The following is a 15,103-nucleotide window of genomic DNA, read 5'->3' on the forward strand; positions in this document are numbered from 1 at the left end:
CTCCCTACCCTCTCCTGCCGGGAAGTGGGACCATAAATCCCAGCCCTTCAGGATGGCAGCACCCGGGTAGTCTTCCCTCCCAGCCAAACTACCCCAGGGGGCTAGTGTCCACTCCTCCTCCCTGTGCACTGGCCCAGGCTTCGGTGGCCACAGGCAGGGCTAGGTCAGGTCCCCCCAACTCAGAGTAACACAGGTATTGCCACGGGATGGGCTACAGTGCTTCCCCAGTGTAGACAGGTGCATGTCCCTGAGGGGAAGTCAGCTAGCAGACGGGGGCCTGAAACCCATGGGTGACATGATCCTGGCCTGGGAGGAGTGTGGGGTGTTATTCCTGCCTGTCCTTGGTTGCAGATACAGTTGACCCTTGAACAATGCAGGTGTTAGGGGCACCAATACTCCACGCAGTCAAAAATCTGTGTATAACTTTTGACTCCCCCAAAACTTAACCACTAATAGCCTACTGTTGCCCGGAAGCCTTATGGATAACAGTTGATTAACACGTTGTATGTTACATGTATTATATACTGTATTCTTAGAATAAAGTAAGCTAGAGAAAAGAAAATGTTACTAAGAAATTCATAAGAGAAAATACATTGACTACTGAAAAAAAAATCCACATATGTGTGGACCCACATAGTTCAAACCCATGTTCAAGGGTCAACTAAATCCATATAAGTATGTATAATATACTTAGTGTATATCTATAGTATATAAGTATATCCAATATAAGGAACGCTGGACCTCCCTGTGTGTGTGTGTGAGAGAGAAGCAGTTACGATGCCAAACGCTAGTGGCATCCGTTGGAGGACTGTTGTGCAGATGTGACAGTGTCATGCAGGATGTCAGGCGGGGTCTCTGCTCCCGCTCCCCACATAAGAACGCAGGACACGGTGAGGCCAAAAAGGAACACCCACGGAGCCATAGGTAGGGAAGTCATACCACTATGGTCTCACTGGAGGCATCCGCCTCTCTAATCCGCTCTTGCTAGCTCAGCCATCATCTTGCTAGCCCCCATTTGCTGCTAGTGTAGCCACAGCAGTTATATTAGTGGCCAGTGGCTCACTGGTTACAGCTGACGGCCAACTAACCACAGCTAATGGCCATGCAATCACAGTTGATGGCCATTTACTACCTGAGCCAGCAGCTTTCTATGTGAGGCCGAGAGCCTGGAAATTGCTTTTTGGGGTTCTGTCCCCACACTCCACCCCTACAGGCTCTCGCCTCACAATCTACGTGACATCTTCCGTGAGCGGCCCTGTGCGAGGACCCCGGAGGTGAATGCAATATCCTGGACACAGCCAGGCTCTCTGGGCACAGCCAGGGTTTCTCAGGGCACCACCAGTACTTCTGGGCACAGCCAGACTTCCTGGGCTTCTTAGGGTACCACTAGTTTTCCCGGACACAGCCAGAGTTTCTCAGGGCACCACCAGTACTTCTGGGCACGGCCAGACTTCCTGAGCTTCTTAGGGTACCACCAGTCTCCCCGGGCACAGCCAGGGCCTCTTAGGGCACTGCCACTCTCTCTCGGCTCAGCCAGTCTTTCTCACATATTCTCCACGGCGGCTGGTCAAGAAACAAAAGCAAACATCTGCCAGTTCCACTACATGGTAGTATGTTCCCAAACAGTCAAGCAGTCCATTAAATTAGGGATAGAAGGCAATTCCCCATAGTCCATAGTCATTTGCCAGAGCTGTCCTGGGGGTGAGGAATGACCTTGACCTCACCCTCATCTCTCATGGAGGACTCAGCAGCGTTTCCTCCTGGGACTACAAGTCCTGCATCTGGGCTGCCTCAGCAAGAACTTCCCAGCCCACAGGGCTGCAACGACCTTTGCTTTCTCCAGCCTGTGCTGGTTGGAGAACCATCCAGGTCTTCCCACCCCTCCACGGGGATCCAGCTCTCAGGCAGCTGCTCCTCCCGGTCTTCCTCCGACTGAATGTTCATACGCACAAACTGCTCCACCGCCCTTCGGGGAGCTTTGGCCGGCACCACACCCTGCTCGCTGCGCCATTTGTCATGCGGGAGACCCTGCTCGCTGCGCCATTTGTCATGCAGGATGTCATGCAGGGACTCTGCTCCCGCTCCCCACACAAGAACACAGGACATGGGGAGGCCAAAAAGGAACACCCACGGAGCCATAGATGGGGGAGTCATACAACTATAGTCTCACTGGAGGCATCCACCTCTCTGCAATCCGCTCTTGCTAGCTCAGCCACCATCCTCTTGCTAGCCCCCATTTTTTCTGCTAGCATAGCCATGGCAGTTATATCAGTGGCCAATGGCTCACTGGTTACAACTGACGGCCAACTAGTCACAGCTGATGGCCATGCAATCACAGTTGATGGCCATTTACTACCTGAGCCAGCAGCTTTCTATGTGAGGCCGAGAGCCTGGAAACTGCTTTTTGGGGTTCTGTCCCCACAGACAGACACCCACATCTAGCCCTTCTCCCAAGTCTATGTGTCATGCAGGGCGGCCTACGGGGTCTCTGGTCCGGCTCCCCACATAAGAACGCAGGACATGGTGAGGCCAAAAAGGAACACCCACGGAGCCATAGGTAGGGGAGTCATACCACTATAGTCTCCCTGGCGGCTGAGTTGGAGACACAGGAAGCAGGAGCCACACAATCCGCAACCTCCCGCCCACTTCTCTGCCAACCTACCTCACTTGCTAGCCGCAATCCGCCGTGCTAACTGCAATCCGCTCTTGCTAGCTCAGCCACCATCTTCTTGCTAGCCCCCATTTTCTGCTAGCGTAGCCACAGCAGTTATATTAGTGGCCAATGGCTCACTGGTTACAGCTGACGGCCAACTAGCCACAGCTGATGGCCATTTACTACCTGAGCCAGCACCTTTCCACGTGAGGCCGAGAGCCTGGAAACTGCACTCCTGGCTCTGTCCCCACACTGTGTTTTAGACAAAGATTGTTGCACTCAGCGCCCTCAGCCCCGACCTTAATTGGAAAGTACTTGGTATCAGAGACCAATGGCCTACCCCCGACCCCCATGCTCACCTTGGAAATTTGCCTCCAAATAAACACACTCGGACGGCTGGTGTACAGATGTTCCAAGTGTCCCAGCCCTGTGCCTTTTGTTTAAGCAGGTACACAGCAAAGTGCCTCTCAACATGTTTATCCAGGAATTGATTTCTTTTTCTATGTCATACTTGATTTAAGTGGAAATTAATTGCTTTTCTTGAAGATTTCTTTAAAAATTAGTTTTAAATGACTGCATTAGGCAGTCACATTTATTATTCATTGGTTTCCTTCACAATATGGCCCCCGTGTCCCAAGTTCCCGGAGATGCCAACACGGAGCGGAGATGATTTAATCAAGAGGCCATTAATTAGAGATGGGGAGATCAGGGAGATCCCGGAGGAGCAAGTTTCTGCAGCCTCTGGCCTCAATGGGTGGGGGTGGGGTCTGGCCGGTGGGGCTGTTTACACAATGTGTCTGCTCAGGATTCAGTGGGGGACAGAGAGTTGTGGTAGACAGCACTACCTTTGTTCCCCACCACCGGCCCCAGAGGTCACTCTCCCCACTCTCCTTGTGGTTCATCTCACCTAGGCCACCAGGGATCTGGCTAAAATAAAGCTTTCATCTGGTTCTTCCCCTTCCGTGATCCCACAGCCGTCCCCTTAGTCTCATCACCAAAGCCTCCTGAGGATTAGGCCTCAGCTTGCTTCGTCAACGTCGCCCCCACTCCCTCACACACCCCTTCCTGTCTCCACACTTCCTAGCGTCGCCTGCCCTTCCCCTCCAGGAGCCCTGTCAGACCCACAACCGCCCAAGACCCTTCCAGGCGAATGGGCTCCAGGTGTGTGTGTGCAACTAAAGGCACCCAGTGCACCTTCAGGCTCTTTCTAGCCTTTGGTTATTAACTCAGAACAGGTGCGACTCATACAAAATGATTCTGAAATTACAAAGCAAAAAGAGGAAAGGAAAAATTCTGTGTCTTACCCACTCACACCCAAACTCATAAAAACAGCCAAATTGTTAAAACCCCATTTAAAAAGTTGCCAGCCTTTGCAGCAATGCACCAGAGTAATCAATGAGGGGAAAAAAACAGTGATGGAGAATATTCATTTGAGGCCAGTTTTCATCGTGATAGAATTCTCGGGTGTTTGAATCAAATTGCTTAAACAAATTGTTTTCGATCGAAATAACTTTGCCTATCTTCCCAAAGGGCTTGCCCTGCCATGCCACCCTCCCATGCTGGTCTCGCCTGCCCCAGTTCACAAAGCTTGCTGAATGGGACAAGGGGTCTCCAGGCTCGGACTCAGCCTTCACCACTGCCTCCTCTGCCCCTTCCAGACACAGAGCAACTGAAGCATCAAATGTCAAAGGTCCCGTTTATTTCCAGCAACCCGGAAAGAAACGGTGTAAAATAAAAAGAAACAGATCCATGCACTCAACTCCTTGGGGACCGGGAAGAGGGAGGGGTGCAGAGAGAGGGAATGGGGAATGGGTGGGAAGCAAAGAGGGAGGCGAGGGAGGGATGAAAGACAGGCAGAGACAGGGAAAGAGTGGGAGAGTCAGATCAATAAAAAGACAGAGAGACATCAATAAAAAGGTAGAACAGCAAAGAACTGGAGTATCAAAATCAGAGATCAATAAAGAAGAGACAACATTGAGAAAATGCACCAATAGAAATACAGAGGCAGAGAATGAAAGCTGGGCCAAAGGCAGGAGAGAAGAAAAAGGACAGGAGGAGAGAGAGAGGGCTTGGGCATGACAGACAGATCAACTTGAAGGGACACAGGCAGAGTAGAAAGGGCCTCCGGTGGCCCTCATGTGGCAGCCCCTAGGGGTCCCCGGCAGTGCTGATGACATGGAAGAGGGTGACATTGTAGAGCACCTGGTGGCCGTTGTTCCAGGTGTAGAGGGCCCGCTCTCGGGGGTTATAATCCAGCATGGAGATGTGGGAGTACTGATTGTGGAAGGGCACGTCCGTGTACTCATAGCTAGACGTGTTGGTGAAATAAGCGAAATAGACCTTGGCCCCGGCCAGGTGGGAGTTGGTCACGTAGAGCACGCCACAGATCATGAAGGCCTCGCCGGCACTCCGCTTGGGGTAGCCGGTGTCCCAGGACCGCATGACCTCGAGGGTGTGTGGGTCCAGCCGGCTGACCACAATGTTGCCCGCGTTCTGGTTGGTGGTGTACACGGCCCAGAGCCCGCTCTCATCCACCATGAAGTCCATGTCGGAGAAGCCACCCCAAGAATAGGGGAAGGTGTTGTTGTAACCCGCCCCCGGGAGACTCCTCTGCACCAGCACGGAGCGTGATCGGAAGTGGTACTTGACCACCACGTTGCTCTGATACTTGTTGTAGAACAGGGAGCCGTTGTACACCACGTGGCCTGTGCCCGCCCATGGCTGGGGCAGCAGGTGCTGGATAAAGTTCTGGCCTTTGATGAAGTCTCCCAAGGTGCGGAATTCTAGGACGCGCCGGCCCTTGTAATAGCCATCCATGTACCAGACCTAGGAGAGAGCCACTGGTCACTGGGGGACCACCGCCAATGATCCAAGGCTCCAGCAACCACCCAGGAATCTACCACGGTCATTAGGGATCAACAGTCACTAAGTGGTCATTCGTCAGCCATGGGATGACCAATGACTGACCACTCATGACCCTTCATAGTCTCAGCGACTGGGATCATTTGGTCAGAGACTGCATTGGTCTTAAAACACACTAAGTGGACGGTGCTTGATCCCGAAGGATCAGGGCAAATTACAAGCCCTGGGGGCTCACTGGACCTGGGAATTCACTGATCATTGGATACTGGATGGTAGTGGTCATTGGACAGCCACTGGGTGATGAGAAGTCACTTGAATTCATTGCCCATGGTAACCCCTGTAGCCACAAGATGACCAGGCCCATAATCAGCATCTTTCCCATCATCATCACTCATCACCACCACGTTCATTAGCATTTGTGACTGCCCTTACTGGGGCTGGTTATTGGGCTAAGCATCTTAAAAACTCTAATGCCAACATTATCACAACCTTTTTGAAGATAAGGGAATTGAGTCTCCAAGACATTAAGGAACTTTGGACAGATATGATTGGAACTGAGGTGCAAATCCAAGTCTGATTCCCAAACCCAAGCTCTTAACCACCTGGTGGAACTACCATAATCCCTGGGAGACCAATGATCATGGCAAGGATATCAGTCACTAGGACAGTCATTGGGCAGTTCCTGTGGGTCAGAAGTGATGGGAAATTGTGAACATGGAGGCCACTGGAAGTCCAAAGGTCACTGAGCAGTGCTGGGGTGGGGAGTCTCTAACCCTTGTGAAGACACTGGTTACCGTGTAGTAACTTGGAGGTCAGTGGTCATTGGGAGCTGGTCAGTAGTACTAGTAACTATTAGTCTGTGTCTATACAGTTATCAGAGGTCAACACACTTGAGATTCACAGGGCTGGAAGGCCCTTGGTCACTTTGTGGTCACTAGACAGTCAAGGGGAGGTCCAAGGGCCCTGGAGGTTCCAAGACACTTTGAGCTACAAGAGAATCATTGGTGTGAAATCACTGGGCACCTACGGGCAGCCACAGGCTATGTCCCTCCCAGGCTCTAACCCCTGGGATGGGCACTGTCACTCACCCGGCTATCCGCACTGGGGGCCATCGTGTCGGTCATCCAGGAGCCGAAGCGGGACCCCATGGCCCGAATGGTGATGGGGTTACTGACCCCAGTCAGCTTTCCACAGCCTGGGAGGCAGGAACAGGGGGAATGAAGGGGTGGGAAGTAGGAAGAGCCCAAGGGAGGTAGGGCAGGGATAAGGTGGGACTGAGAAGAGTTGGGACCAGAGGTGAGATAGGATCCAGAGATCTGGTTCCAAGATGGAGTTAAGTTGGGGGTGAGAGGCTGCAAGTCAAGGGTCAGGGCCATTTCCAGCTTTAGGTCTATTTTCAGCCTTGAGTAGAGAGGTCAAGAGTCAAGGCTTAGAAGTTACAGGTCAACTAAAAAGTTTTTGCACAGCAAAGGAAACCATCAACAAAATGAAAAGACAATCTACTGAATGGGAGAAGATATTCACCAATGACAGAAGTTAGAGGTCAACACTGTCTAGCTTCTGCACACACAGGTGGTGTTGGGGTTAGGCATGAAAGTCAGGGGTCAGAGGTTAGGTCAAGGGTCCAAACATACCCAACTTCTGGGCACAGGCGTGGAGCCGGGCCTCCAGAGCCATCACCCGCTGCTGCAGGTCGTCATATCCGTAGGCTCCCATCTCCTCCTGGATGGCTGCCAGGCTGCGGGACAGATTCCTCACCTCTTCTCTCAGGCGCACGATGGTCCGCGTGTCCGCCTTATACTGCTCCAGGACTGAGCTCAGAGGCAACAGCTCTGTCATCCTGTCCTTCAGCTCCTGCCCGCCAAGATGGAACTGTCATGGATCCCTACTCCTGACCTTTGACCCAGATATAACCCCAACCTTTGACCCATAACCTCACCCCCCCTTTTTTTTCACTTCACCCCTTTGATGCACATATGGCCCTTGACATTTGGCCTATACTGGACTCTAGATCCCAGCCAACCATCAGTCTTCCCAGATGTGAGCCCACTCTTGAAACTAATGGGCACCATTCCCCATTCTTCCCTTGACCTCTGACCTGAGCCCCGAAGGACCCACCTGGAAGCTCTTGGCTGAGAGGGACCCATCGGCTGCCCGGAGCCGCGCATCCAGGCTCCGCATGAGGGTCTCCATGCTGCGCATGTACTGGAGGTCACGGTATGTCCGCAACTCAAGGACCTCCATGGACTGGGAGACATTCTGGACCTAGGAACTGGGAGGGTTAGAGAGAGCCAGACTCCTGCCCCCACTCCTGCCCCAGACAAAACCTGGCAAACGCCCAACCAACCTTCTCCTGCCCTGACCTCACTAGCAGCCTCCCAATGCCCAATCCGTCCATTGGCCCCATCTGGAATAGACACCATCACCTCTCACCTCTCTCCCCTCCTTCCGGGCCTCCTGGTCCCACCCTAGATCCCAACAGTCAGTTCTCCACACAGCAGCCAGAGAGGAGCTTTTCAAAAGGAAGATTGGATCACCTCCTGCCCTTGTAAACCCTGCGGGCTGGTCCTGCCCGCTCACCTACCTCCCCCACGTTCATTCACTCCAACCACAAGCCCCCTTTGCTCTCACAGACTCTAAGCTCCTTCCCTCCTCAGTGTCTTTGCACTTGCTAGTCCCTCTATCTAGAGCGCTGTTCCCTTCATCTTCCCACAGCTGGCTCCTTCTCACCCTTCAGGTCTCAACTCCAGCATCACATCCTCAGGGTGGCCTTCCCTGACCACCCTGTCTCAAGTAGCTGCTCACCCTCTCTCCGCTTACCCAGTTTTTATCTTCCCAGCTATGACTATTATCTGGAACAGTCTTATTCACCTACCTCCTTCAGGTGGGATGCTTAGAGGCAGACTTGGTACCTCGCCTGTCCACAGCTAAATCCCCAGTGCCCAGCACTGGTCCTAAGCCATCGCTTAATACTTTTCAGCTAAATGAGTAAACTGAAATTCCCTAGCCCTGGCCTGACCCAGATTAAGGCTTCCTAGCTCCCACCTCCACCTGGGTAAAGTGAATTGCACCCACCTGGCCAAAGTGAGCCTCACTGGCTAAGGTGAACTCAAAGACAACACTGGATGCTTATTGAGACACACAGACTTTCCAGATGACACCTGGAAGTTCTCAGAAACCCAACAGCCTGACACCCACTGTGGCCACCACAGAACATTTCATAGCCATTGCCCACAATCAGGGGACATCACACAGATGTCCGAAACTGCCGAGGAAAGCAGTTTTGGGGTTGTGGGTGGGCCAGGATCCTGCGGAGTTAATGGGTGGGAGCCTCCAGTGCCGAGAAGGATCTCTTCGGTTCTCTGCCAAGCCTCAGCTTCCTCCTTTATAGGGTGATGTGGGGAGTAGCTGGTCCCTTTCAACACCAACACCAGAGCTGTCTAACGGGCATTAACTGGGCAGTGGCAAGGGACAGCAATCAGTCCATAAAGGGCACCAAGAAATCCTTGGCAAGGTTCTGAATGGGGACCATTTTCTATTGACCACAATCAGAAAGGGAAGGAACCTGTATACGATCCTCTTGAGATGGAGGGTGAGACCCCTCCCCAAGGGACACAAAACACCTTCTTAGCAGGCGAGCCTAACGAACTAAGGGGCTGAGCGGGGTGTGCATAGCGGGGCTGGAGCTCACACATGCAGGCAACACAGATGTTGCCACTGGGGCCCTCTTTCCTCCAGGACCCCACGCGGCACAAAGCTTCTCCTCCAAAGAAGCACTGAACAGATTTTAACTAAAATACCCACGTAGACGGAAGGCAGGTTATCTGCCAGCTCTGAATAACCCACATGGTTAGATGTGGCCCCGGCTGACCTGAATAAGGACAGAGGGCAGGGTGGCAATTGGGAGATTTCTGCAGCTTCCCCAAGGGATCTAGAAGGCTCTCACCTTCTCCATCAGCTGTCGCAGCTCCCGACTTCTGCCATCCCGGGAGCAGGTGCTCTGTGCAGGGATCACAGCTGTGCAGACGCATTTCCCGTCAGGAGCCTGGGCCGAGGTGTACAGCTGCCAGCCTTCCTCTGGGCTTTGGAAGAGGGTCTGTGGGAGGTCAGAGGTCAGAGAATGGGAACTCAACGGGGGACTCAGCCATCCCCACCAGGGGAGAAAGGAAGCCCGGGAAAAAAACAGATGCCCTTTGCTGGACCCCTGGAATATGCCAGACCATGTGCCATGTGTCTGACAAGATGGAGTATGAGGGGTTAAGGAACTTGGCGAGGAACTATGGGATTCGAGCCCTTCCCCAGGACAGGAATTTATTCTCTCACACACATTCGCCCACATGCAACACTGCCTCCGTAACCACCATTAGAAATAGACCTGCTCATCCTGACACCCAAACCTGGACCTCCCTCTCTGCTTCCCCAGCCCGGGGTGACACATAAGGTCTGGATATACCTCAGGCCACTAAGCACAGCCCTATTTTTGTCCCCACTTTCCCTCCGCCCCTGCTCCTGAGAAGCCAAGGCAAGTTAATAGCCAAAGCCTGACAATCCTCACACAGACTTCTAGGCTGCTACCTTCAGACTCCTCCTAAACTAAAGTTCAAGTCAGTTTATGTCACTCAGAGATCATTCACGGATGTTTCCCAAGCCACGCTCCTTGGAACACTGGAGCTCTTACCAGGCGTGCTGGGAAAACGGTCCTCTGCTGTGAAATAGGTTTGGTTTGTACATTGTTCAAAAAGCAAAGACTACCACTGGATGGAACATGCTGGGTCCCCAGATCGGGCCCCCCTTGACCTTCCCCAGAACACACTGGAGTTAGGCATAAGTCCTGCTATTTTTGTTTTTATCAGGGCATGATGGTCTCATTTGTTCAACAAGTATTTGTTAAGTCTCTACTGTATGTCAAGCTCTATTATGGATATTGAAAACACAGCAGTGAACAAAACACACAAACACAAAAGCTCTTCTAGGAGCTTACATTAGAGAGATAGAGATGAACCAATAAGTAACCACCAAGTACTTAAAGGGTGATGACTGCTGTAGAGAGAAGTAATACAGGGAAGAAATGATGGGGGCACTGGGGTTGGAGGAGGTTAGGGGTTGCAGTTTTAGTATGGTCTGGGAAAGCCTGCCTGAGAAGATGCATTTGAGTCCAGACCTGGAGGAGGTGAGGGAGAAGCACGTGGATATCGGGGCAAGGATGTTCCAGGCAGAGAAAACAGAAGGTACAAAGGCTCTGAGGCAGGATCATGCCTGGTGTGTTTGGGAAACATGGAGGAGGCTGGTGTGGCTGGAGCAGAGTGAGCACAGGGGTAAGTGGCAGGGAGCAGGGAGGAGGGAGACGAGGGCAGGAAGGGCAGCACATTCAGGCCTGAAGGCGGTGGGGAGGATTTGGTGTTTGCTCTGAGTGAGGTGGACGCCATGGAAGGGTCTAAACAAGATGGATGTGACCTGACTCAAGTGTTCACAGGCGCCCTCTGGCTGCTGTGGGGGGAACAGACTCTGTGTGTGGGGCGGAGGAGGGGGCAAGGGAGCGGGAAATGCGAGGGCAGGAGACCAGGGCAGAGGTGACTGCATGTCACGGCAAGCGATGATGGGTGGTGACCGTAGAGGGGGGAAGTGAACGATTCTGGTCCTATCCAGGATGCATTCCTACAGACAGGGAAGAAATTCTGATAAAACCCCCAGTGTTTTCAAGAGAAAGTAAACCCCACAATAATTGATCATTTGCAAGCCGTTTACTGACCGCCCAGCAGAAGCTGTTCCCCTGCGGGAGCAGATAAGCCAGACTGTGAGCTACGCACAATCCTGGAGTCTCCAGCTATTATAAGCCCACCTTTTTCTCGCCTACTCAATAAAATCTTTTTTAAGCTTATTGGAATGTGAACGAGTGATATAATTGTACAGATGAGCTTGACTCCTCACTAATTTATAAGAAAAATAAACCATTCATAAATGCCACCTGACACAATTGTAATTAGTCATTCTTTGCACCTTACGTGCACCCTTTCGAAGTTGAGGGAACCCCCTCTTTATGAGTCCACGCCTCCCCTGTGAAGGAATGAAGTTCCTCACCTTCCCAGCCTTCCTTGCGTTCAGGTGTGAGTTAAGCCAGTCTTGCCACGGAATTGCTCAGGACCCCCCACGCCAAGGGCTTCGTTTGGCGGTCCCGCCCCATCTTCCTTTGACTAGGAGGCAGAAGTCCCTCCCACCTGCAGTCCCACCCACGCCTCATAGGACTTAGTGATAAATACCAGCCCTCTCACTTCTCCAATGCGTTGCATGCAGTTCCCCAGGGGAGCTCACTGGGACCTGTGCCCCAGGTGCCCAGGCTCGTGAGTTCACCCTGCAGGGTTTCCTTCGCTTCCCATCTCACTGCTTCCTCTTGGGCTCCCAGGTAAATATTTGTACTCAACTTCTCCAGCTCTGCTTCTGAGGGAGCCCAACCCAAGACAAGAGGGGTGACCCCAAAATCTTCCCCCTAACCCCCGGTAGCCAGTGATGCCAGACTGGCTGCCCCCGGGATCCAGGAACCAACCTTCAGCCTGGAAGGACCAGGAATTGTTTTTAAACCAAGACATAGGTGGTTTGGGAGAACATAGAACTAGCTTTGCCTCCTTTCATGACAAACCCAGTTCTTAAAAAAACAAACAAACAAACAAACAAAAGAACAATGAACGTGAGTCCAAGCATCCTTATCCATGTCCCCTTGGCTCTCGTCCTCAAGCAATTTGGACAGAACCCCCTGAAAATTCTCATTTGTGCAGAGACAAAGCAGCCCAGTCCAACATAATTAAGATCTCCTTCCTATATTTCCCAGTCTGTCCTTTGAAGCAAACAATCCACTTACTCTCAACAATTGAAATACTGAATTGCAAAAGAGAAGGAAGATTTAAGTGGCAAGGAGGGGTGGCCTCCACGGCTTTCCTAAAATAATTGCCTGCGTTGGAACCACCTTGCCGGAAAGCTCTCTGCAGCAGTGTAATCAAATGCCTGGGGTTTGGCTGCCAACTCTCAGCACAGCAGAGATCCTGATTTTTGCCCCTCGTCGTCAGGTTCAAGATCAAATACACAGGCAAGTTCATGTCCCCAGAGACTTCTGGAATGTCTTGGAAGGCTCCATGTTTGAGAGTCCAAATGCCTGCTCTCCCACACAGGGTTTAGCTGGGAACCAAAGTCATGAACTCTTGGAGATCACAGCCCTAGGGACAGAAGATGGTCTATACTAAGGGAAATGCTGTAATAGCAGGTGTGAGAGCCCAGGAGCATCCAGACCCCTTCGATGACGTGGCCTATCTCACCTTGGATGTGGCAAATGTGCAGGAGAAGCCAGCTGCTTTCTTGGCTCAGCTGTTGGTTCCAAGTTTAATATTCCTGCTAATGGGCTCTAAGAGGGTAAGCTATGCATTCAGAGGCTGCTCCTCAAAGTGTCTTTCTGGCTGTGATTGTTTCAAATACTTTTGCTGAGGCTGCTGCCCCAATTAAGCCGATGTCTCCGTAACAGACCCAGGATTGACGGTATGAGAAATGCAGGAAAAGGTTTTCTCGCTGTCACACCTGAGGTCATCATCTCAGCGTACAGCTCCACCACCTACGTCTTGGTTTAAAAACAATTCCTGGTCCTTTCAAGGCTAAGGGCTGGCTCCAGGATCCCAGGAACGGCCAGCCTGGCATCACTGGCTCCCAGGAATTAGCCCACAGGAACAGAGCAAGTGGCTGCCTCTTAATAAGACAAGGATATTACTGTGTTTGAGGCTGGACAATTTAATCAGGAAACAGAAGTGGCTTGGGGTTTATGTATTTATTTGTACCCTGCTTTGTTCCGGAGAGGATTCCAAGTGGTTTACACACGATAGCTCCAGTTAAATAGGAGACTCAGAATTAGATGTTTCTGGAGGGCAGTCTGCCAATCCAGAGCCAAAGCTTTAAGGTTTCTGCATTTGCATGTAACCCAGCCAATCCGGGTCTAGGAATTTAGCCCAGGGACATTGTGTGGACAAGCACACAATTGCTACAAGGATGCTCATTAAAGCACCGTTTAAAATTGGACAACTGGAGTTTTCCCTCATGTTGGCTAATGAGAGGGGCATTGATTTCAAAACTACAGATGCATCCACAGGAGGGAATACTATTCAGCCATTAAAACTGGGGATTAGTGGGGATTTTTATTGCATCTTCAAAAATATCTTATTTTCTAAGTTTTCTACAACAAATGTATTTTGGTCTTCTAAAGACCTTTTTTTTTCAGTTCCTTAAAATATATATATATATATATATATATATATATATATATATATATATATATATATATATATATAATTTTGCAACGGAGAAAAGGAAGAGAGAGAAAAGTGGGGACACAGACAGAACCAGAACTGAGACTAAGAAAACCTCATCCCTTAAAAACCCGAACAACCAGCATATGGATGGACCATAAATTTGTCTCCATGCTCCTTAGCAGTCAACTCAAAAAGGGAAAGCTGGCCATTTATGCAGTTCTCAGTGTCCTGAAACAAAGCACGCCAGATGCTCAGGAGAAAGCTTACGTATTTTTGGTACCAAGAACAGGCAAGGATCTCTCCCACGGTCCTTCCAAAAGGGAATGAATCTATGTAATGTCACCAGCATCTTTCCAAACAACATCCCTACGATAGAAACAACTCATTCTTCTGGATGTCTCTTGTTCCCACTCGGATGGTAAAGTAGAACCAGATGGTTAAGAGCAGTGTCCAGGGCTCAGCCTGCCTGGGTTTATGTCCTGGTTCAGCCACTCACTTGCTGTGTGACCTGGCAAGTCAGTGCTGCCATTTCTTCATTTGTAAAATGGACCTAACTGTACCTACCTCACAGGGTTTCTGGGAAGCTTAAATGTGTTAACACTATATGTACAAGCAATTAGAACAGGCACCAGCGTGTAGTAACACTACAGAATGTTTGCTATTATTATTATTACTATTATTATTTATTATTATTATAACCCTCATGACACTTTAAAGCCAATTCAGTAACTTCCCGAAGTCAAAATAGTTTGAGCTTGAAGTCGCTGAATTGAGACAATCTGGAAGAATTGATGAAAGTCCTGTGGAGTTGGGGCTGAGGCTGCAGAATGATGAGGAATAACAGAAAGGTCAGTGGTGGAGAGGGGTGAGAGTCGAGCCCCATGGAGGATGCGCAGAGATGCTAGCCGCGTGCTGGCCCCCACACGGCTCGGTTCCTTCTTATCCTGGGGCATCTCCTTGGCATAATTTGGCAGAGGCAAGTCCCATTTCCTATTAAGCAGCAATCAACAAGGCTCACACTGCCGTATCCTCTCTGGCCCAGTTCTACCCTTCCCAGAACACACCGTACGTTTTTCCCACCTACAGGCCTTTGCACTGGTTGGACCCTCTGCCATCAATACTCTCACCCCATCTCCTGGCCAGGCTCACTCTTCCCCATTACTGGGGCTTCCAAAAGCAGGCTCTGCTGTACCTGTCCCAGGTTACCCACCTCTCAGGGCACCCTGTGCTTTCCCCCCCTAATATTTCTATTCTTTACTATATAAGCATTGTTCTAAGCATTTTGCATATTGTAACTAATTTGATT

The 15,103-nt window shown here is 50.9% G+C and overlaps 1 protein-coding gene across 2 annotated transcripts in view; it reads right to left on the bottom strand.

Moving 5' to 3' along the window:
- Positions 1–4,332: 4,332 nt before the first annotated feature.
- OLFM2 (olfactomedin 2) overlaps positions 4,333–15,103 on the bottom strand; it is a 56,617-nt gene continuing 45,846 nt past the window's right edge. For both annotated transcript variants that reach the window (XM_019745024.3, XM_019745023.3), the window contains exons 2-6: positions 9,462–9,611; positions 7,634–7,780; positions 7,150–7,369; positions 6,604–6,710; positions 4,333–5,479 (exon numbers count right to left, since the gene is read on the bottom strand). In XM_019745024.3, coding sequence (XP_019600583.2) covers positions 4,802–5,479; positions 6,604–6,710; positions 7,150–7,369; positions 7,634–7,780; positions 9,462–9,611 — 1,302 coding nt within the window. In that variant the 3' untranslated portion in view covers positions 4,333–4,801. The remainder of the gene's footprint in view (positions 5,480–6,603; positions 6,711–7,149; positions 7,370–7,633; positions 7,781–9,461; positions 9,612–15,103) is intronic.

This window comes from Rhinolophus sinicus, chromosome 15, assembly GCF_057876585.1.
Source record: "Rhinolophus sinicus isolate RSI-liver-muscle chromosome 15, RSI-T2T, whole genome shotgun sequence".
In the NCBI taxonomy this organism is placed as follows: Eukaryota; Metazoa; Chordata; class Mammalia; order Chiroptera; family Rhinolophidae; genus Rhinolophus; species Rhinolophus sinicus.